This window comes from Myodes glareolus, chromosome 11, assembly GCF_982192425.1.
Source record: "Myodes glareolus chromosome 11, mMyoGla1.1, whole genome shotgun sequence".
In the NCBI taxonomy this organism is placed as follows: domain Eukaryota; kingdom Metazoa; phylum Chordata; class Mammalia; order Rodentia; family Cricetidae; genus Myodes; species Myodes glareolus.
Window position 1 is genome coordinate 45,674,507 of NC_142036.1, and position 24,307 is coordinate 45,698,813.

The 24,307-nt window shown below is 50.7% G+C and overlaps 1 protein-coding gene across 1 annotated transcript in view; it reads right to left on the reverse strand.

The window, feature by feature from the left end:
• Positions 1-4,167: 4,167 nt before the first annotated feature.
• The window catches only part of Galnt16 (polypeptide N-acetylgalactosaminyltransferase 16), an 86,568-nt gene continuing 66,428 nt past the window's right edge, over positions 4,168-24,307 (reverse strand). The window contains exons 10-15 of the mRNA XM_087911696.1: positions 19,147-19,273; positions 16,702-16,794; positions 14,969-15,052; positions 10,741-10,882; positions 9,993-10,118; positions 4,168-6,311 (exon numbers count right to left, since the gene is read on the reverse strand). Of these exons, the coding sequence (XP_087767822.1) occupies positions 6,174-6,311; positions 9,993-10,118; positions 10,741-10,882; positions 14,969-15,052; positions 16,702-16,794; positions 19,147-19,273 (710 nt within the window). The 3' untranslated portion in view covers positions 4,168-6,173. The remainder of the gene's footprint in view (positions 6,312-9,992; positions 10,119-10,740; positions 10,883-14,968; positions 15,053-16,701; positions 16,795-19,146; positions 19,274-24,307) is intronic.

A 24,307-nucleotide genomic window follows, 5' to 3' on the forward strand; every position in this document is an offset into this window, starting at 1 on the left:
TCCCTTTTCCCTACTAAAAGCCCCTCCAGGTGAGTTCTGTAGCATGGCGTCTTTCTCGCGCTGCTTTTTTTTTTTTTTTTTTTTTTTTCCAATTGTAACATTGGTTCCCTGGCTGGGAAAGGCTCTCTTGGTGTTGCCTCCTGGTCACCAGCAGTTTGGGGCAGGCCGAGATCCTGTAACCCGGCCCACATAGGACAACCTCCTTCTCCAGCAAGTCTCTCCATCCAAAACTGGCATGATTAGTGAGCCCCTCCCGCTTCTCCACCTCTGGCTATTTCCCACGAGTGAGGAGTTGTCTCTTGAGCACCGTTTCTCACCTTTTGACCTCGTTAAGTCCTGGTACCAGGCAACCACGACTCCCTTGGGCTCAGAGCCCTTGGCCCCCACCCTTTGCGTGACGACTCACTGTGCCTCTCGGACCCTTGGGTCCTTCGGGCTTTGCCCTATGGCCTCCGCTCCTTGGATGATGACTCTCCTGGATGGCTTGTGCCTTTCTCACTAGATCCTCGCTTGATGAAAAGCTATTGGATCTCGTTCTGCCTCGCTTATGGGGAAAAAACCTACCAAAAATCTGCTTCCCAGCACTCTATGCCCTGATATTTTACGGGACCTTTGCAACATTCTGCCAACGATCCTGACGGATGGAAGGAGGTATCACCCCTTCATCTTTTTATAAGAAATAAACTCCTCACCTTTTTATAAGAAATAAAACAGGAGGAATCTTAGCATTCAGGCATCTGTACTGGCCTGACCTTGGGGTCCTGACAGGATCCATCCTCAGCTGCAGCCACTAAGAGCGCCTCCTGTACACATTCACTATGTTCCCTTTTAAGAGGGCCCTGCCCACCTCCCATCTCTCTCTCTCTCTTTCTCTTTCTCTCTGTTCCTTTCTCTCTCCCTGCTTCTCTGCCTGTCTCTCTCTTTCTCTCTCTCTCCTCTTCTGCTGCTTCTGTCCCCAGAGGCTAGTTTCCCCCTCCCCTTCCCCCTTTTTACACACTCTTTCCCCTAATAAAACCCCTCCAGGTGAGTTCTGTAGCATGGCGTCTTTCTCTCTTGCTTGTAGCTTTTTTTTTAAATTAAAACACTAGGACCACACCCATTTACTAGAACCTGAAGGGACTCTGAATAGGTGGCCCTCACAAGGCCTTTACTGAAAGACAACTGTCACAAGGCAGGCTTGGTTTTTGGATGGCTTGAGGGGATACCCAGAGAACAAGGAGCAAACCAGTATTTCGTGGACTTCTGGGTTACTCACCTCCATTCTCTCCACCCAGGGCCGCGAGGTCTCCTAGGCCTCCTTAAAGGAAAAGTGGAAACCAAAACAAACCAACATAAAGTCCAGCCCTGGAGAAATGATTACTAGTCCAGGTCTGGCCTCTGAAACTTCCTTCCAGATCCTTCTGCGGGAATGGACTGATCGGAGTCACCACTACATTGTGTACACAGCCAAAGATGCCCAGGCCACCCAGCAAGGTGACCTCTGAATCCACCCTGGCTTCCGCTAGACCTACCCAGCCCAAGGTAGTCATCACCCAAGTCGGAACCTGAAGTTGTTGGGAAGCATAGTTTTCAGAAGGCTAGAGTGTCTTGTTGGCTCACACCACCTTAGGAAAAGGGCCTGGCAGAGAGCAGGTAGTGTGTGTGTGTTCTCTTTACTGGCTACTCTACCAGCAGCTGCTGGCTAGGAGAACACAGCCTCTCCCCTGCACCATGACTAGGCCTTTACTGAGCTCCTGGCAGGGAGGTCTTCTTACCATGAGAGAAGCTGCTTCTGGGAAAAGCAGTTGACTCAGACCAGCACAGGCAGGGAACACACAAAACACCAGAAAACAGTTGGGTGGGGATTATCTATCTGTCCGTCTGTTCGTCCGTCTGTCCGTCCGTCCATCCATCCATCCATCCATCCATCCATCCATCTACCTACTTACCTATTCCCCGCCCCCCCGTGTGTGTGTGCGTGTGTGTGTGCGCGCACGTGTGCGCGTGCGTATGTATGTATGTATGTATGTATGTATGTATGAATGGATGGATAGATGGATGGATGGATGGAGAACACAGTCCCTGCTCCATGGCCAAGTCTTAACTCCAGCAGGGAGGTCCTCCTAACAGGAAAGAAGTTCTGGGTCCCCTCCCTCATGGAAGAGCTGTGATTCAGACACCGGTCTGACTCATGCACAGGGGACAAACACCAAACAACAGTTGGGTGAAATCATAGGGACATTGTGAACTCTGGCCTTTCCAGGTTTCCTTCCCTGGTCCCTGGTGGAGAGGACCACACCCACCCAGGGCTGTGGCAGAGTCCTGGAGACTCCTGATGGGCCGTGGCGCTGTCTGGATAATTTCTCACAGCTATAAATGAGGAGCGAAAAGAAGAGGCGTATTGAAGACCAGAGGCCAATGACTGGGAGCGTATTGGGAGGGAGCACTTATGCTCCATGCTCTGCACCACAACAGCCAATCAACTAACCAGCCTGGGGACCCAGACAGACAGAGAACTGACGCCAGATCCCAGGATCCAGGGGCAGCTTTCTGCTGGGCAAACAGGAGGCTGACCCTAACACAGACATGGCTCCTGTGTCCCCAGCCCTTGACTGTCCTGTAGGCTTCTATGAGAACTGTGATTAATGGCCAGTTGCTAGCTGGGTTTGAATGAAAATGGCTCCCAGAGATGCATAGGGAGAAACGTTATTGGAGGTGTGGCCTCGCTGGAGGAAAGGTGCCACTGGGGCGGGCGGGGGGGGGGGGGGTGCTTTGAAGTTTCAGAAGCTCGTGGCCTCTTCTGGCTGCCCACGGATCCAAATGTAGAACTCTCAACTACCTCTCCAGTCCCATGTCAGCTTACACACTGCCACGCTTCCCGCTATGACAATGATGGACTGAACCTCCGAACTGTAAGCCAGCCCCAGTGAAATGATTTCCTTTATAAGAGTGGCCATGGTCATGGTGTTCCTTCACAGCAATAAAACCCTAACTAAGACACTAGGCTAACTAGTCAATGGTAGTTAGCCGGGCTCCCAGAGGGAATGGAAGGAGGACAAAGGGAAGACTTGCAAACCCAAGAGCTGCAAGGACCAGAGACGGGAGCCATCTTGGGTGCTCTTCGGCCAGCCAGGGATTTGCTCTATGCCCTTCAGTCCCAGGAATTATTATTTTTTAATATATTTATTTATTTATTTAGTATACAATATTCTGTCTGTGTGTATGTCTGCAGACCAGAAGAGGGCACCAGACCTGATTACAGATGGCTGTGAGCCACCATGTGGTTGCTGGGAATTGAACTCAGGACCTTTGGAAGAGCAGGCAATGCTCTTAACCACTGAGCCATCTCTCCAGCCCCCCCAGGAATTATTTTGAAGAATCCCAAGCTAGCTACCCTGAGGTGTGTATGTGTGTGTGTGTGTGTGTGTGTGTGTGTGTGTGGTGGGGGAGGGTGTTGTTAGCTACACTCTGGCCTGTCCACTGCAGTTTATTTATTTAATTTTATTTATTTTGATTTTTGGTCAATACAAGGTTTCTTTGTATAACAACCCTGGCTGGCCTGGAACTCGTTTTGTTAGACCAAGCTGACTCCAACTCCTGAGTGCTGGGGATTTCCACTGCGGTATATGTGCACACCAAGTCCATACTTATTTTTATCTAGGTAGGCCCAACTTCTGATCACAGAAATAGTGGCGTTTGTCTATTGGTTTCCATGGAAACTGCTAGGTAGCGCATCTGCTACCCGATTAAGTAAGCCTAGGCTAGTGGGACTCTTTTAGAATGATGTTGCTGTTTCTACCCAGGAAGATCGTCAAGCCTGAATGCTTTCCAATGTACAGAGCAGGGGGAAAGGCAGGTCTGTGGGACGAGGATGGCTTCAGGGAAGAGAAAATTGTTGAAAGCATACCAGGATGACCCTGTCTATTCTGAGAAGGCCTTGGATTTCTATTTCAAGGTGGAGAAGGGCCTGTGTGAGGAAGCAAGGGATGTGGGCTCAGCCTGACACAGCTTCCTGGGTCCTACCTTCTGGCTCCCCTCAGAACAGCTGTCCCCAGCTAGAGCAGAGGCTTCACCTTGAATCTGCTCAGTTTCTTTTGTTCCTACGGGATAGGGACCCGAATCCCTTCTGGCAGTGGAAGCTAGCTGAATGCTTGCAGAGTCAGAAGCAAAGGCGCCGGCATGCGTGGACATGGAAGAAGTGGTTTTATTCCAGGTGTGTTTCATAAAGACAGTGTCCTCCAGGACAGCTTAGTGGCACATGCTTTGGTCAAGAAGAAAAGCAAAGACAGAGTTGGACTGAGTCCCCACAATGGACAGCTGACAAGCACAGAGCCCGGTCTGACGACAGGAAACGGCGACAGGTCTTCTCAGTGCTGAGCAGAAGTTCGTAAGTTCACAGAGAGAGAAAGGCCCAAGTTCCCAGCCCCAAGGTCTACACTGAGCAGGGTCTAAGTCTCCAGGGAAGAGGCTCTGTCTTGGTCGGCCTCAGTTCTGTCCCTTGCTCTAGCAGGAGGATTCCCAGAGCTTCATGGGATCCCAGGCCAGTCCTGCAGGAAGCAGTATGTATGAGAGACATCGAAACAGGATGGACAAAGCTTGGTCACCATGGTGAGAGGCCCCTGTGCTGAGCCACGGGGTGCGCACAGATTTGGCACAGAACTGCCGAGATGATGCTGGTGAGAGCCAGAGGTGCCAGGAAACTGCTGGAGAACCTTCCAGAATGGGTACTGCAATCCAGGTTCTTGGCTCCTAACCCCTGGCGATGGCCAGGCCAGGCCCAGCAGGGAGGCTGATGGGTGGTAACGCTCATTCAGAGCAGAGGAGCAGATCCTTTGGAAACCAGGAAGCAGGGAAAATCCAGGCTCCACCCCCACCTAGGAAATTGCATCTGTACATACGTATGCAAAACTTCCTATGAATGTGTGGCTGTCTGGTCTATGAGAGACTGGGTTGAAAGTGGCCTCCTTGGGCTGTCTTGCTTTGGGAAAAAGACCCCAAGAGTTCTGGTTACCAACTATCTTTTACCCAAGATTATACTATGGAAGCCAGTGGTGGGGTGAGGGCCAGGATTCCAGGATGATACCAACGTGTGGTCTCTGTATTCTCAGTAGCGAGAGAGGAGAGAGCAGGGAAGTCTCGACACCGACAGAGCTACTAGCCAGCTTTGCAGTCCCTTGCAACTGCTGGCGCTTGGAGAAGGGTCTGAGCCTGAATGAGGTTTGGCTGGGTGACCTGGTTCCTACTGATTGAGAAACGGCTATACTCCAGAAAAGGGGGGGGGGCGTCCTATTCTGACGGGCCACCATGCCCCATAATGCTGTGTTTACAGAGGCAAAGACCTTTGTAAAGGTGGGGACTCTAAAACAGTAAGCGAAGATGAGGGTATTCCAGGGAGTATGACCAGGAACCAGTTAGTGTGGATAGGGTACCAATTGGTCATAAAGCCCCAAGCGTGAGGTCTTGGCCTGACATATAGCTAAGCGGAAGTGGAATCTGCTTAATAATTATGTTCCGGATCCCTCTGCAGCCTCTTGCTAGAATGTGGTCACCTAGAGGGGCCACAGGCATATGTCGGGCTTGGGGCCTGGGGCTAGCAAAGCAAGGACAGGAAGATGTCCTGGAAAGAGAACTCGTTTTTTTCTGGCACTTCACGCTGCTTCTCCGGCTATGTTGTTCTTATCTCCCAGAATGCATCCCTCCCTTACCCACCCACTGACTAAGCCCCTCAACCCTTCCTGTTCTCCAGCTGCCTCTGCCTTCAGCCTCCACACATGCTGCCACCTGCCCTCTTGTGTTGACCCTAGGCTAGCCCTGTGACCCAACATGGCCCCTCTGTAGGCTTTCTGTCCTTGTCCCCACTAGGTAACCAGGGGAAGGCCCACATACCACTGTCTGGGGTTCTTAAAGGGCTAAAGGAGAAGACAAAGGGCCAGGAGCAGCTGTCAAGTCTCTGCCCAGGACAGCTGCACACTAACCATCTCCTCTCCCAGGGTAGGACTGGGGTGGCACAGAGGGCACGGAGCATGCCCCACACCCTCCCTGAACTAGCTTTGGAGAAATGTGTGGTAGGGGTGGGTACTGATGATCCAGTAGAAACGTGAGGAGATGGGAAACAGCCCGCTTGACACGCCCCCACCCTAACCCCTTCCGGTCCCCAAGTCTCATGCAGACGGTACAGGAGGCTGGGGCCACCATCATGTGTGGGAAAGCAGTTGCCATTGCTGGGCCTGGGCGTCTGCTTGACACTTGCTGGTCACCAGCTGGGCAGGTTTTGTCTCCAGGCAGAGGCCGCTGACAGAGTGCTGGATGAAAGAGCCTTTCCTTCTCCATTTCTGGGTGGAAGAAGGAGAGAAAAAGAAGAAGGATTACAAACAGCAACATATGAGCTGGGGTTGGGGCACAGTGATGCAGTGCTTACCCAACATACACAAGGCTGCACGCCCAAGCCCAACATTCACTTCATGTACACATACATGATGCTGCATAGGCCTGGGACACACCACGCTCAGTTTATTTATTTACTCACTGTGTGTGTGTGTGTGTGTGTGTGTGTGTGTGCATGTGTGTATAACTGTATGCATATGTATTTCCTGCACAGGTGTGTGAGCGTGTGCATTCACAGAGGCCAGAGGTTGCTGGCAGTTGTCTCCTTCCATCACTCTATCTGATTTTTTGGTACAAGGTCTCTCACTGAGCGTGGAGCTCACCGGTTCAGCTAGACTGGCTGATGAGTCACCCTGGGTCCTCCTCCCCAGTGCCAAGATTACAAGCTGGACCTGTGGCCTCCTATGTGGGTGCTGGGGATCCAGATTGAGGTTCTCGTGATTATACAGCAAGCACATTAGTCACTCTGCTGTCGTCTCCCCAGTCCCTACTACCCCCCATCTAAAGTGGACAGTGTCCCTCTCTGGGGCACACTTCCTATAGTGTGGCACAAAGTTACTGCATAGATCAAAGGAAGCAACACTGACCACGGGCTGTGTCCACCCCAGAGTTGTGTTTTATTTGGCTTGCATGGTGTTATTTAAAATCCAGTTTAGCCATCACATAAAAATCTACATTTCCAGCCAGGCAGTGGTAGTGCATGTGTTTAATCCCAACAGTCCCAACAGTCGGGAGGCAGAGACAGGTGGATCTCTCTGAGTTCAAGGCCAGCCTGGTCTACAAGAGCTAGTTCAAGGACAGACTCCAAAGCTACAGAGAAACCCTGTCTCAGAAAAACCAACCCCCCTCCCCCACCCAATCTATATTTCCTGTTTCTCTTTGGAGACAAGGCCCCATTTCTATCAGCTGGCTGAGCTGGGGCTCTCCCTGCTCTCTGCTTTAGGCAGGGCTCTTGCTCTCTGGCTCTCCAGAGTCCCAACCTGGTCTTGACTTTTGTACCCTAGCAGTTTTCCTACCAGTTCCCTGCAGGCACCTAGTGAATGAGCCCTGGTCCAGGCGAACCTCTTCTCCATGGGAGAAAAGGCTTTCGTCTTCCCGCAAGCCTACATGCCTGGCCTGGCCTATAATCACGAGTATAGCACCTACACCCTCAAGTGGGATGCAGCTACCACCTTTGCAGTCACGGCTCAGGCAGTGGGGTGAGGCCGGGAGACTCGGGTCCTCCTATGATTGAGTCACAAAGGTGATCCTAGCATTTCCTTCTCCCAAGTTTGACAAGGTAAGGGAGGAAGTTGTTCCCATAGGACATTTCAGAAGATGAAACTGAGAGAGGATGGTGTGTTATCTGAGATATGGAGAAGGGATGAGAGGCCCCGGCTTCAAGGTTTGGAGGAGACTGCATGGCAGCAGATGTTCTGTTTCTTGCCTTCTTTCCTTCCAGCAGCCATAACTCTTTCCTTATCCACCTGACCTTCCTAGGAGGCGGCAGATCTCAGGACCCTGAGACCCGAGCCCATAGAGCTCCGAGGGAGACAGGCTGTGTGCTCACCGGGCAGCTAGGGCACAGAGATGAGCCACATCATCTCATCTCAGAGATGGGACAGTGTTATTTACAATTTGGCTTAGCTTCTGTATGTACGCTGGCATTTCCAGGTTCCTCGGACACGGGACTGCTCTGACACCTCTCACATTTAACTCCACTGGACAAACCTCCAACAGTGTCAAGCTGGGAACACTATGGTGTTTTTTCTTCGGGGAAGGGAGGGGGCTCGCATGGCCTGTGGGGTCTCAATAATATGATGACTGCTCCTTTCATCTCTTTTACCAGGTTCCATGAGAGCCAGACCATGCTCTTCTGTCTTCCCTTCTTGTACATGATCTGTACATTCCTTGGCATGGGGAAGTGATGAGCAAAGTGAATTACCCACTGGTAGGATTCTTACTTCCACTCAGCCTTTCCCACCAATTCTCCCATCCACTCGCGGGTTCCGGCACTCTCCGGTCCCCTATTTGCAGATTCCTCTGGCAGGGCAGAAGCCCATTACTGTATGAGCGAGGAACCTGGAGAACGGCTGAACTGGAATCTCTGACTCCGTTGCATCTTGTCTGACTTTCAGGAGCCTCAAGAACACGTGAAGCCCAACAGGCCCTGGTTGGAATCATAGCCAGTTTGGGACCTGAAAGGAAAGCCCAGAATCCAGAATGTACTGACAGGGAGAGAGCTGTTCATTTGTCCGCCGCCATGGTGGTGAGAGGCAGGACACCCAGAGTGCTGGGGGAGGAGGGGCCGGCGAGGCTTTCAGGAACACAGCGTCTGCAGCTTGTGAACATATGGATCCTGGGATCAAACTCAGGTGGTCAGGATTGGCAGCAAGGTCTCTAAAGTCACAAAGCGCTTTTATAGAGAAGTACTGAATGGGAGCTGCCTGGGAAGACACCAAGAAGCTCTGACCTTAACGCAGAGAAGGCGTTCGTGAGCACAAGGCTTTCCCCTCAGAATGAGATTGAGGCTCCAGCTGATGGGCAGACCGCACCAGCCCCACTGCAGGAGAGGGCAGAACTTGGGCTGCATCTTGTAGGCTGAAAGCTAACTAAAGTGGCCAGCCAGTCTGGCAAGTAGGCTATAGAGTGCTTCCCCGCCGCCTCTCCCACCCTGACTCTCATCCGTAAAGGCTAGAAGGAGAGAACCTGGCTGCTTTTCCAAAACAGAATAGCAAACTTCCACTCACCCCAAAGAAAGAATTGACCCAGGCAAACAGAAGAGGCATTGGAAGAAAGCCTGCAGGCTCAGTCTGAGAGCCAGGCTGTGTTACCAGCAGGGTGGGCAAGGGAAGGGCTGAAGTGGCCCGGGTCTTGGATTCCATGCTCTGGGGAGCAGGGAGCTCTTTTGACCTGAAAGAGCGCAGTCGCAAAGAGAGGGGCTGACGCCAGAAACTCAGTGTTCAGTGCTCTGTCACTGTCACCCCCAGGCAGGTGACAACTTTTTTCTGAGCATCAGTTTTTGCTTCCACAGGTAAGCCTGTGCCGTTTCCTAGGATACACCTGAGTCTAGTCATGTGAGTTTGCAAACCGCTGTCTCTGGACCTCAGACTCCCAGTGAGCCAGCAGTCAAGAAACCCTTCCTAAGTTCTGGCTTCCATCTGGGGGCTTAGGAGTCACACTGACCTGGGTTTAAATCCTAGCTGGGTCCCCCTTTCCCAGCTGTGGGAGCCGCTAACCTGTGCCTAGAGAGCCTGGGCTCACTCACTGCACAGTAGGGCTAGCTGAGAATTGCCTTACCAGGTGGCTACAGGAGAACACACAATGACTGTGAGCGTCAAACATCCAGCCCAGTCCGGGAGTCAGAGCTAGCTCTTATTTGAGCATTGTAGTTGCTGTCAAGGGCTGGGCAAGCAGCATTAACAAGACAAATTGCTCCCGCCCTCAGACCGGCAGGACTGATGTTAAACAAACGCTTAGCTTTGGAGTCTGCTCATGAGTGAAATGATACGGTGGCCTGAGAGGATGCTGGGGGCTCCTTGGATCTTCCTTCTAGAGGGCTTATCTGAGAGTACACCCCTCAAGTGGGGACTCCCTGCTCAGTGTCCCTTGGGGCTCTTGGCTATCTGTGCCCGGCGGTGGAGGCTTACCTGCTTGCTTTCTTTAGGGTTACACACTTGCAGTATTACTGGGGACCCAGGGGAGGACATTAAGGTGGAGGTAGCAGCCAGGCATTTCCCTTGCTGCTGGATGAGGTGGTCGCTGAACAGCCATGCCTGCAAGACAAGGACAGCTCTGGATAGATAGATACGGGTAGACAAGTGGTTAGACGAAGAGACTGGGGACTTTTTCAGACTTTATATGAATAGCTGTAGAAATTAAGGGAGAGTATTCATTACACAGCTTCAATTTTTGTTTCTTGTTTGAAAATGTTCATAATCAAATATGAAGATGAGGAAGCTCAGCTGGAACCAGCCCGAGGGCAGTCAAGGAGGCTCTGAGGAATGCTGGAGATAGGGAGGAATGAAGGGACACAGGACCAGACCAGGTCTACGATGGGGTCTCCACAACCTGCTTTAGAGCTGATATGGGTGTGGCACTCATGCATTTGCTACATGAACTTTTCCTGGAGACCCACAGCCCATCACACGCATCCAAGTTGCACTCCAGCATAGAACCAGACAGCATTTCTTCCTTTAGAAGAGGAAGTAAGGGACACAGGGCTGGAAAGGGATGGGCATGCGGCAGGAGCAGAGTGTGGGGAGCCCTGGGAAGGAGGTTTATTGAGGGTGCAGACAGAACAGCAATGAGCAGAGAGACGTCCTAACACCACTCTTGGCCAGGGTCCTTGGCTCCTGTCCTGCTCTTAGCCCTCCTCGAGAGCCCTAAGCAGCTCACCTGGGCCGGTGGAGGGCTCTTGGCAGACCCTCTGCAGATCCCCATTCCCAGCAGGAGGTCACCAGCTGTGTTCTGGCCCTGGGATTCTAAGCAGTTGACTCCTTGCTTAATGACACCAGGGAGGACTTCCTTTGCTGGGATCCTGAGGAGAAAGGCAGGGGCAGGCTGCGTCTCTGCTCACACTAGCTTACCCACTCTTTCCTCCAGAGGGCAGCACATAGTCATGGAGGTCTCTGTGACTGGCAGGCCTGGTTGAGGGGGGAGAGTGGTGGGAGGATGGGAGTGGGGATGGTGGACCATGAGCAGGATTGGAAAAAGAAGGAGCAGCCTCAGCTCTGATAGGTTCTTATGGAAGTCCCAGGGACACAGGGGACCCCGAGAGGACACTCAGGCCTGACTCATAGCTGATACCTGGGAATCTAAAGGTGACATCAACACCCAACCCCAAAATAACTGGGAAAGAATGATTTTGGAGCAGCTAACTAAAAATGCCCAAACATGCACATATATTCAGTCTCACTATAATTAAATGATGTGTGTTAGAGAGGAATCACTATTTGTGTCTCACATATTTGTGTGTAAGTATGTGGATGTGTGTTTTAAATAATGCCCCGTGTTGGTGACGCCCGTGAGGCTGGATCTTGTCCTACTCCACCAGCTGAGAGCATAAATTAGTTCAAGTTTGGGAGAACAATGTGGAATTAAGCATTAAAGTCCTTATAAGGTGTTTGTCTTTGACCTAAGAATACCAGTTTAAGAAATTTATTCCATTGTGTCTGTGGTGGGGTGTTGGGGGTAGAGAGATGGCTCAGCAGTTAAGAGCACTGGGTGCTCTTCCAGAGGACCTGAGTTCAATTCCCAGCACCCACATGGCAGCTCACAACTGTCTGTGACTCCAGTTCCCAGGGATCTGGCATCCTCACACAGACATACATACAGGCAAAACACCAATGCATATAAAATAAAAATAAATTATTAAAAAAGAAGAACTCGTTCTTTAAAAAGAAGAAGAAGAAGAAGAGCCAGTCGGTGGTGGCGCACGCCTTTAATTCCAGCACTGGGGAGGCAGAGGCAGGTGGATCTCTGTGAGTTCGAGGCCAGCCTGGTCTACAAGAGCTAGTTCCAGGACAGGCATCAAAGCCACAGAAAAAAACCCTGTCAAGGAGGAGGAGGAGGAGGAGGAGGAAGGAGAAGGAAGGAGAAGGAGAAGGAGAAGGAGAAGGAGAAGGAGAAGGAGAAGGAGAAGGAGAAGAAGAAGAAGAAGAAGAAGAAGAAGAAGAAGAAGAAGAAGAAGAAGAAGAAGAAGAAGAAGAAGAAGAAGAGGAAGAAGAAGAAGAAGAAGCAGCAACAGCTTATCCCACAGGAATAAGCTTGGTTTTTCAAACATCTCTGTATCAGAATGACTGATGCTGAATTGCTGAATTGCTGGACGTTCTGGTTATCCAACAGCTGGGATGGGCTAGCTACATCCATAGGATAGAAACCTTGCACCCATTACAAATGACTGCGAAAGAAAGCCTGGAAATGTTCATCCTGCTGCTGAGGCAGGCTTCAAGCTATCACATTATTAAAACATCTCATGTGCCTGGGGAACGCATGTACACGTGTACGCACACACTGATAACCTCTGGCTAGCAAACCTAGGGAGGCTGCCATCTCCAGCCGACCTGCTGTGGGAAGGCCCGTGAATGATGCATCCATTAGAAAGCATCAGGGAACCAGGAGTGCTCAGAATCTGACCCCAGGCCTGATGCTCCCTGCTCCTTAGTACCTCTGTCCAGAGAGAGCCTGGACCCTGGGAGGGGACATGGCTGCCACTCCTTGATGTGGAAACCCTTGCAGTATCTCAGCCAAAGCAGGCCTTCCCCAGGCTGTTCAAGAGCCCATGAACCTCAGAACTGTTTTATTCTTGGGGAGCCTTGGGGAGCTCCCTCCACTCCACCTCATGCTCTCTGGACTTCCCTCAGAACCAGAGTTCTAGCTGGCCAAGATGGCAGCGGTCCTCATCTTCCGCAGCTGCCTGACACAGCAAGTCAGTCTGTCCTGTTTATGGGTGGTGCTCTGTGCCTCCCTCAGTGACTCACCTCTAAGCAGGGCCGCCATTAGATCTTACAATGCCTTCGTAGAAATAGCAGTAGCGGCCACTCCTCAAGTCGCCTTGCTTCTGCCTCCTAGGAAGTTGTTACAGCATGCTATTTTGGTTGGGACGCTTCCCGCCATCTGCTGGAGTGATCGTAATGCTATGTGACTAGCACCCTTCTAAAGGCGTGATTCAGTCTGCACTGCTGTTCAGGGCCGAGCTAATAAAAGCAGTGAATTAGCCACTGAGGCCGGCTGAAGCCAGACCTGGACACAAAGCAGAGCTGCGGCAGGCCCGGCAACGTGGAAGCTCTTTTGTCCTTCTCAGACTCTGTGGTGATCACCTGAGACACGTAGGCAATCTAAGGATCCTCGGTATGGAGGGGCTTTGCCAGCAATCTGACCCACCTGTGACCCCTCAACCTTTGACCTGGAGCTGAGTCAGCTAGACAGGAAGGGACCACGGAACCAACAGTGGGGGGATATTCTCTATTTAACACTGCACACTTAAAATGTTGCTCTGTCCTGGGATGGATCCAGGTTTGGGGTAGAGCACTTCTTCCTCTGGGGTGGGAGTCTGGGGTGTGGAGGGGAAGGACACATTTCTATCTCCCCAGTATCCCTCCCCACAGGCTCCTCAGCTCCTGCTGACCATCCAAATGTAGGAACCTCGACAGTGGGTGAAACACCTCTACTCTCTCTTCCTCCATGTCTCAGAAGTGCCACACAAATGAGCATGTGCCCCTCGCAACCAGGATGCTCCCTTGCTGCATTCTCAAGAGTCCCTGTTCCCCACTTCTCAGCTAGGGGCAGAGGGACTGAGCCCTGCCAGCTTGCTTCCAAAGAGGCTGGTGTAGCTTGGATTGTTCCGGAATTTCTTAGAAATTTCCGGTAGTCAGCTTGGGCTTACTGCTTTCCAGGCAGACTGTATCTGGCACTTTGAGTTGTATCATCTGGGTTCACCATCTAGCTCCTTTTCCAGGACTTGGCTGCAACCTAACAGCGGGAACTTTCCAGACAATAGTTATGCACTCGGAGAACAGAGCTCCCTTCCCCTCCTCGCAGAACTTGTGGGCAGTGAGGGGCGGAGTGCCCCAGAAAGTCAAGACAGCATCATGAGAGAAAGGAGCAACAGAGGATGAACAGCCCCTCAGGGGACTGTTCTAGAAGGAGGGGGCTAACTCCAGACACTCCCCAGTCTCGCCCACTAGAATTTATTTGCTCTCCCGTGTTCCTTTGAAAAGACGCTTACCCAGTGTCTATTTTGTGATAGGCAGTATACCAGAGGAGCTCCACAGACCAAACTGGAGGTGGCTTCTGCCTCGGGGAGCCTCTAGGCAAGTGCAGAAGGTGGCATCAACTTAACCAGGTAGAAGTGTGTGTGAAATGCTGATGTAGACCCCGGAGGAAAGCCAGGGAGGGATGTGCTCTCAATTTGGTGTTCAGACAAAGTGTCCCCGCGGAGGGTACAAATGCGTCAAAATCTAAAGAGGGCGAGGAAATGAACCGTGGGGCCAAGACACCAAAAAGAATTTAGAGTCAGGAAGAAGGAACCTGGGTGGCTCATGCCCTGTCCAGTCCACAGTCGTGGTCCTTTCCCAGCTCCCTCAGTTCCCTTCAGAGCCCACACAGCCACAATCCCATTTGCATTTTGCTCCCTCCTTGGTACAGCAAACGTTTCCCTGTGTTGTCTTCAGTCTCTGTGAATACATACTAATGGATGCATAATATTTGTTTAAATGGATGGATCAGTGATCCACTGGGCCGGACTAAGTGTTAGCCGCATCTCATTTTCCCCCAGCAGACTGGCTCGCAGGGTCTGCGGTCAACAGCTCTGCGCTCTGATGACTTTATCTCCTTGGGATGAGCTTCCAGCAGAGAGAGACCAGGGTCAGGGGTGACAAAAGCAGCCTGGCCACGGCTGCATAATGCAGCGTTGTTTTCCTAGGGAGACAATATCCATTTCTAGTCCGGGAGCCAGGCTGGTAAAAATGCAACCCTATCATGCCTGACTGATAGATAGCTCATGGCAATGCCTCCTCTGTTCCCTCAGAGCCTTCGAGGGAAGATGAACGCTGGCAGCGGAAGGAGGCAGACTCAGGGCATCGCAGGTCACTGGGCCCCAGCCCTGGAAGGGGGCTGCACTCACGTGAGCTCGGGGTAGACATTCTCCAGGTACCAGCGGAAGGACTTGCAGTCCATCTTCTTCCTCTGCTCGATCCGTGTGGCCACGCTGAAGGGAAAGACAAAGGCGGGAAAGGGCCAAGATGTGGGGAGGAAGGCCCCGTGGGACCCCAGAGGAGACTACCTTCCCACATATCTCAGGCGACGAACACTCAGTTCTCCTGTATCCCGGGCCCTCTTTTGAATTCCCGCCTGAGTCCACGGGGGCCACACAGCCCTCAGCCTCTTACTCCTAGAGGCTCCTGTTAGCGTGTATAAACTCCTCTTTTTCTTTTCTTTTTTGCAGAGGACAGAGGATTTCATCAACTCCCAGTTTAGAAGACAGGGTCTAATGTGAACATCTTTCAGGAGTTGGCAGGTCACGACCTTCTCATGTGCCAATGGGACACGCGCTTCAATCTCCCTGCCTTCTGTAGTTGCACCAACCGCAAAGGCCACTGAGGACCCGGGGAGTCACCTCAGCGAGTAATCAGGGATTCCACTGCTAACCTTGGACCTTTGTGAGGACCAAAAGGGGATGCGGAATGCTTAGCCCAGGGTAGAACCTCAATAAAGGCTAAAAGCAGTAGGGCGTGGCTTGTTCTTTTCTTTTTTTAAAGTACTTATTTATTATGTATACAATATTCTGTCTGTGTGTATGCCCACAGGCCAGAAGAGGGCACCAGACCCCATTACAGATGGTTGTGAGCCACCATGTGGTTGCTGGGACTTGAACTCAGGACCTTTGGAAGAGCCATCTCTCCAGCCCCTTGTTCTTTTCTTTTTAAGAATAGAAGATACACTGGGTAGTGGTGGCACGTGCCTTTAATCCCAGCGCTTGGGAGGCAGAGACAGGTGGATCTCTGTGAATTTGGGGCTAGCCTGGTTTTAAGAGGCAGTTCCAGGACAGGCTCCGAAGCTACACAGAGAAACCCTGTCTCAAAAAACCAAAAAGGAAGGAAGGCAGGGAGGAAGGAAGAAGCAAGCTAGATAGAAATAAACAGAGGAGGGGCGATTCGTTTGCAATTGCTCACGAGCGATGCTTTCAAACTTTATGTTCTGATGACCACGTTAACAAGGAGGTCTGCACATCTTACATCCCACAGATACACAGGCTGAGGACACACGGGAGGCTGCACATCCGCACACAATGAAAGGCGTTTCATAAAACAATACTTACCGTAGATTGCAATCACGTCTGATTTTCTAGTCTGTTCAGCCCTAAACTCATCTATGGCGTCTTTCTTATCCTTTTTTTCAACAATGTTGATTGATGACTCACTAAATTGATTTCATAGTCCATCTGCAGTTTTGAAATGCTTTAACTAGACAATGGTCATCGCCGGCCACGACAGGAAAGTAAGCTGACAGATCTCCGGTTTGGATGGGTGGGAGGCAAGCCTGCATTGTCCTTGGCAGACAACCCTGCCAGAGCTACCTCGGCTACTGCTCTTCCTGGAGGCAGCTCTGGATGGGCTACGCTTTAACCTTCATGGAGAAACTTCTCATCTGTCTCTCTGAAGTTTGTAGGCCTAGGGTCTTGGACCAGTTTTGTCCGTGCCACGCACTCCCTCGCTGAGCCCAGAGAACCCAGAAGAGCCAGAACCTGGTTACTAGGGAGACAGTCCAGCGTAGGCTGTTCAGTGTGCACCTACTTTGTATTTTCTGGGCTCTGTGAACATGAGCGGAGGGAGGCAAGCGGGATTTGGAGGGACCCACCTGCCAAAGGCCTTCCCGATGGCGGAGGGCCGGGCCTCATAGTAGTACTGCTTGTACTCATCCATCCACACCTCTGCAGTACGTTTTGTGTTCCTACAAGCAGGAAAGGGAAAACCAAGTTACCAGAGCTGGGAAAGAGTAGAGGTAGGTTCTTACAGTTTCTAAATGTGGTGCTGGGGGCCGAACCCACAGCCTCTTGTCGGCTAGGCAGGCACTCCACCACCTAGCTGGAACCGTAGGCCTCTTTTACTTTTATTGAGATACGATCTCAATTAGCTACCTAGGCTGGTCTTGAACTCAATCTGTAGCGCTTGTAGGCCTTGAAACTTGAGGTAGCTGGGACCACAGGCCTGTACTATCAGGAATGACTGTTTATCGATTAACAAGATACACATAAGAGCTCACCAACACCAGCCAAACTGGGAAGGAACAAGCATAGTATCAAATTAGTCCCTCTGAATGTGGTTGACAGTTGCATGGCCACTGGCACTGGCACCAGGATTTATCCCTACTGCTTGTACTGGCTTTTTGGGATCCTATTCTCTTTGGATGGAGACCTTGCTCAGCCTAGATCTAGTAGGGAGGGCCTTGGACCTTCCCCAAAACAATGTACCTTCTTATCTATCTGAGGAGTAGATAGGGGTATGGGGGGGGGTAAGTGGAAGGATGGGAGGAGGGGAGGGAGTGGGAACTTGGATTGGTATGTATAATGAAAAAAGATAGTTTGTTTTCGTTTTTAATAACAAACAATATACATATAAGAAGAAGAAGATGCGCTCCCTGCAGTAGAGAGCAATGAGAATCCCAGAAGTACAGGCAAACAGCAAACAGCAGCGGCTGGGGTGAAGCGGATCACTCCATGTATCCGGAGGGTGATCCGTCAGGACCCGCGACAGGCTTTCCGCTCAACACAATCTGTCCTATTGAAAGACTATTATGTGGGCAAAAGGAACACACACAAGAATGGTTGCTTAACAAAACGCTGACAGCAGAATAAATGCTCTTCAATAAGAAAATATTCCTATACAACAGAGAGGGACACAGCCCTGAAAGAATGCCGTGGCTACTAATACCGAGGAGGAAGGATGGCTGTGGTATAGTGCCAGAGAGCCAGGCCGCCGGAAGAGTGCCCGACCCCAGCCTGCTAACACAAGCCTATGGAGGGCGTTGGGGGGGGGGGTCTCTGTGTACAAGCTATACACGGGAATGTACCTAACATTCTGACACCATAGAGCAGCAACCTCCTAAGAGCACGCAGTTCTATTTAAAGGCTTTAATGCTAAGTCTCCTGAGGGCACACAGTTCTATTTAAAGGCTTTAATGCTAAGTCTACCAGGAGTTGCTTTTGAAGAGATGAGTGGGCAAATAGGAGAGATAAGGAGTGGCGGTGACTTTCACTTTCTTCTTGAATACTATAGTTATCAAAAATACGATACAGAAATATCATCTGCATACAGAACTTAGTGTTGGTCCCGCCTGAGAGTTTGCAGTAAATCTATATGACTTTGACAATAAAAATGGAATGTAAGGGGACTAGGCGGATAGCTTGTTGCTCTTACAGAGGGTTCAGTTCCCAGCACCCACATGATGGCTCATAACTATCTGTAACTCTAGTTTCAGGGGATCTGGCATCTTCTTCTGGCCTCTTCAATCACTAGGAATGAATATGGTACCCACACATACATTTAGGCAAAACACTCATACACATGACACATGCCTTTAATCCCGATACTCAGGAGGCAACGGCAAGTGGATCTCTGTGAGTTTGAAGTTAGCCTGGTCTGTAGAGGGAGCTCCATGACAGCCAAGGCTACACAGAGAAACCCTGTCTCAAAATCCCCCCCCCCAAAAGGGGGGTGAGAGAAGTCGAACAAAACTTTAGATCATTAATGAATCAAATGTGGAAATCATTGCTCCTGTGCAAACCAGCATGCTAGATGGGGGAAGACGAGGGGAGGAAACACGTCCTTAGGAGGGGAGGTATACTCTGAAGAGTTCCTTCTCCTCCCAACTCCTACATCAGGACCATGGGTCATGGGATAGTCTTCCAGGATACCGTTCACTCTCCTGTGAGACCAAGTGTACTCTGTGGCTGGGAACATGGTCAGATCCCGGGTCAAGTCTATGTGGGGGCACTGGAAACCATGACCAACAATGGAGATTTAGTGAGGACCGCAATATATTGATCATTTGACCATTTGTCCAAGACTTGCTGACAAAGGGAATCAAGACAAGAAAGATCGAGGGGACATGATCCAATTTCATCTTCTACCCTCAGAAATATTCAAAATGTCAAACCTGGGGAAGCAAGTGGAGAAACTAAGAAACTGCTTAGTTTGGACAGGTGGGCAGTCCAAAGGCACAGAGACGGTGACTAACTAGTTGGGGGTGTCTACAGTGAGGGAACCACATGTTTCCTCCAGGGTGTTTCCCATTTGGACCTACCTGATATAGGTGAGGGCATTGCCCTCGGGAAAGTTGTAGGGGTGCCGCTTCCTGAAGACATGGCCCACGCGGCTGCAGGGTACAATCTCCAGGCTGCCACCGCACATCCATACCCTGAAGGAGAGTTCTGCAGGAGATGACAGTGTCAGGAGAAGGACCCCTCCCTCCAGGCGATGGCGGGAAGGTGGAAAGGGGATGGGTTTCTTTCTCTTTGGCATCTCCTTGAATGTATATGCTGGGATATGAGCTCTTGTTGCAAGATAAAATGAGGCAGTTGCACTCCTTGTATACGTTCAAGTCATACAGGTATACAAGCAGGTGCATATACATGACACAGACAGACAGACAAATAGACACACACACTCCCTGTGCCTGAACCCCAGGAGAGCAGTAGAGAAAGCTTTGAAGTAACATAGAGGAGAAATGCACCAAATGGCAGCATTGTTTCTAGTCCATGGGTACAGGCTCCGGCCAGACATGAGTTAGGAAGACCTTGCTTGCTGGCTGACCAGATCTGAGCACCTCCAAGGGCCACCAATGGAACTTCAGGCTGCTCTAGATGTACCAGGCTGGCCCAGGCCTGCCTCTAGGCTCAGGGAGTCTGCACCAAGCTATTCCTGACCTTCCTGAGCTGCAATCCTTCTAAAGTAGTGGTAGAGTCATAAGTCTTAAGTGGCTAAGGTCTCCACTGGTGACAAGAGATGCAAAAAGGGGCCACTCCGCTTCCCAGAGGGACTTCACTTCTGTTCCCTACTTACCAATCTTTTTTCTCACCCCACCTGACAGAGTCTTAGTCTCACTTCTGGCTCCCTACTTTCTTTATATTAATTCTCCAGGTGGATACTCTGTGGTGCTAAAATATCTCTTTCCTTGCACAGAAAATCCACAATTTACAAAAAAAGAGGGGCTGTTCAGAGGACCTGAGCTCAGTTCCCAGCACCCACATCAGGTGGATCACAGCTGCCTGTAGCTCCAGAGTCAGAAGATCTGATGTCCTCTTCTAGACTGTTGACCTTTTCCTCCCACCCACACTAAATAAAATTAAATAATTTAAAAAAAAGAGAACGAGACATTGATCCCAGGAGTGGTGATGCACACCATTAATCCCAGCACTCAGGAGGCAGAAGCAGGTGGATCTCTGTGCTTTCATGGCCAGCCTGGTCTATAGAGTGAGTTCCAGGTCAGTCAGGGCTACACAGAGAAACCATGTCTCAAAAAACCAAAAGAGAATGAAAGTGTTAGATCCAGTGTGAAGCTCTACAGCTTTAGAATGGCCGTTTTAACGTCCCAGAAGTTCATGGAGAGGTACAGATGTTGGGTCTAATGTCACAGAAGTTCATGGAGAGGTATAGATGTTGGGTCTTATGTCACTTACTGTGACCCACGATGTAAATGTCAGATTCTCACAGTAATCCAGAAGTCAGACTATTATCTATCTTTTCTTCATTCTCCTCATCCTTTCTCCTTTCCCTTCCCGCATCCTTCCTTTCTTCCTTTTTTGAAATAAAGTCTTGCTATATATCCCTGGCAAAACTGGTACTCTCCATCCAGCCTGTAGTCCAGACTGGCTTTAAACTCTCAGCAATTCTCCTGCTTTAACGAAAATACTTGGGTTACCGTGTGTACCATGTTTCCTTGTTTTATTTGAGATGGGATTTATATTGCTCAAGCTGGTCTTGAACTCCTGGACTCACGAGGTCCGCCTGCCTCACCCTCCCTGTGCTGAGACAGAAGTACACATCCCTGAACCCAGTTCTGTTTTTTCTTTTTTTAAAGCCTCTCCAAGCTCACTGGATTACTAAACTGCAACACTACAATATAAAGTCCACACTCTGTCAAGCAAGACACACATTGTTTTTGTTTTCTCTCTGATTTGTATGTGTGTGTGGCATGTATATGTTTGCATTTGTGTGGACACAATGGTATAGGTGCCTGTGTGGGGGCACATGTGTGGACACGTGTGGGTACGTGTGCATGGGGCCAGTGGTTGAGCTCCGCAAGTCTTCCTCCATGCTTTCTAACTTACTCATAAAGGCAGGACTTCTTATCACTGATACCAGGGCTACCCAGCTTGCTTCAGCGATTCCATCTCCACCTTTCAAGGACTGAAACTGCATGTGGGCCACTCCACCCACTTGGCATTGATGTGGGCTTTGGGATTTTGGGGATTTGAACTCTGGTCCTCAAAGATGCGTGGCAAGCACTTTGAGCACTCCGTAGCGCTCCAGTGAAGTTCTTTAGTTCCTTTGGTAAATGTTAACTGAGCATCTACCATGTGTCATGTACTGTTCTAGATTCTCTTACGTGTATGTGTGCACACATTCACATGCTTACATATGTGCATATGTGGGGAGCAAAGCTCCTGAAAGCAGGAAACAAAAATGACAAGTAAACAAGAACATGTGACAAACAGGTAGCACATGGGAGGGTAACAAGGGCAAGGGAGAAAGATGCAGCCAGGTGGGGCTGAGAGGGACAGCGGAGTGGGAGTGGGCACTCTACATTTGTAATGATGATTGCTCAAGAATTTTTCTTTCCTTATTTTATTTTGTAGGTATGTGGGTGTTTTGCTTGCATGTATGTCCGTGTACCAGATGCATGCCTGATGCTCGAAGAAGCCAGAAGATAGTGTTAGATTACCCTGGAACCGAAGTTACATGCAGTTGTGAGCTGCCATCTGGATGCTGGGACTTGAACCTGGGTCCTCTGGAAGAGCCGTCAGTGCTCCTAACCACTGAGTCATCTCTCCAGGCCCTGATTTGAGAAATTTTCAACTGGAAAGGGGACACTAGAAGGGAGATCTGAAACAGGTCATGCAACTCTCAGCGGAAGAATTTTCCAGAAGGACAAAAACCCTGAGGAACAGGCATGGCCTGTGAGTTCAGGGTGACAAAGGCCAGTTGAGCGAGGCAGGGCCTGAGGGAGGTGAAGGTGGAGCTCATGCTTGGGTTTCCAGGAAGAGCCTAGGAGCCTGCAGGAGGCCTCTGGGTGTCCTGTGAAGGACATGGGAATCCTTGCATAGTTTGAACTGAGGAAGAAACCCTAGGATAACTTCCAAGGTTTTGGATCTGCCAGCTCCATTCCAGGTGGCCTCTGAGCTCCTGCCTCTCAGGACACAAGAGCATGGCTCAGTCAGGATGGCTCCTGTCTTCTAAGAAAGGAAAGAAAATTAAAAAGCCAAAGCCATCAGAGATAGAAGTCTTGGGACTCAAAACTGGCCCGGCAGCTGACCCTCTGAGGGCCGCAGCCAGCCTAGACACTTCTTTGATTTTCTGAGGAAGGGAACCCTGGCCAGAACCTCGGCCTCAGCTCTGCCTTTCAAGTTCCCCAGGCGGGGAGCCCTTGCCTTAGGCAGAGTTTGAAGTGAGCTATTTGATCATTCACAGGTTTCTCTGTCAGTTCCCAGTCTAAAGAAACAGAGAAAGGAAGGGAGGGAGAAATGTCTGTCTGCGGGAAGGCTGGGTCTTTTCCAGCCTGCCGGGCCTGCTTGGCTTCACAGCAATACTGTCTTGCCAAAGCTGCCTTCAGGCAGAGACGGGTTACAAAGCAGGACACTAGAACTCCAAACACATGAAATGTGTGAGGATACAAGGGTCACTGTGCCCCGGGTCACAAAAGTTATTCCTGTTGAGAGCTGCCTGTTCACGTGGAGAATAATCTGAGGAGAGAAAATCCTGAGCCTATTTCCCCTTGGTTCCTCAGGCCCTCTGTGCACCTGTTTTCCTGATGAGGCAAGAGAGGACAAGGCCCACCTCCTAACATCTCACACAGGCCTTGCGAGTACTTCCCAACCCCTCGGAGGGAGCTCCGGAGCTCTCCTGTGGACACCCGTGGACACCCGTGACATGTGGCAGCACAATTACTCGTGAACTAGTGTCACTGGGGTGAGAGGGCACCAGCCCCACCCACCACTCCAGAAACCTGGTCAGGTGGGAAAGGAGACTATGAGAGGAGCTTCCAGAGCAGCTCCCGAGGACCCTGGGATAGCTCTCTGCCCGGCCTGGGTTTTCATTTAGGAGGCTCCTGTTTAGACTGAATAAGCCCAAGTACTTCCTACCCTGGATGTCCAGGTTCAGCCAGCAGGAGGCAGCAGCAGATAGAGATTGGTGAGAGATCACACACACACACACACACACACACACACACACACACACACACACAACAACAACAACAACAACAACAACAACAACAAACCCCTCCACCCCCACACCAACACCCACACTGCCTGCCACGGGTGCTTCCTTCCCCATCTCTCACATCTGCAGGTGGCTAGCTATGGCTCCCTTTGACCACAGTGCCACCCAGGACTGTGCTGGCCAAGCTTTGCGTCTGGCCCACATTGTGTGAGTCCTCGGTGAGCACCCACGCAGCAGGGGCCTGCATTTGCACCCTGCTGGGGCCTAGTCTAACAAACCCAATCCAGTGCCCATTTCACTAGCACCCTGGGAAGCAGGGTTTCTCCCCGCCTTGATTTTATTTCTCCCAAGTGAATAAACTGGGGCTCCCAAAGTCGACTGCTTCTCCCAGTGAGCCAAAAAACCTGTACTGGAGCCTGGGCCCCAGCCTCACATGGTGACCTCTCCGTGGTGACCTAAGGCAGCGGGGCAAATGACTCCCTCTCTTGTTCTGTTCCATCTCCCTCTTACTGTTCTAGGCAGCCCAGGAGTTCCCTTCCTCGGGGTTGACAGTCTCACACACAGTAATCATGGCCACGGCTTCAGTCATTGCTCAGAACAAGCTCTAAAGGAAACTGGGTCCCAACGAGGTTTAATTTGCCCAGAATCAAATAGACCGAAGAAGCCAAGCCAAGGCCTGTCGTCAGACCTGCCCTGCTTACGTGTGACCAGCATGCCTTGCTGCATATTCCCTATCCCTTCCGTAGAGAAACAGTCACACAGGTAAGCTGTATCCGGCCGGGCACGTGTTCCTACACACACGCCTAGCCATCTGGCCACACACTCCCCTGAACACCTTAACTTCTTTGTGTCTTTGAGTGGACCTGAACAAATAGCTCTCTGTGCCTGATTTTTAATCAGTGAAATGGGGACAATTACCTCAGAGGGTCCTTATGATGGTTAAATGACAGAACAAGTGTCACATCTTCAAGACCAGGGCCTCAAATACAGACTATGCTCTGTCTGACCTACTAGTATTGCTCTTG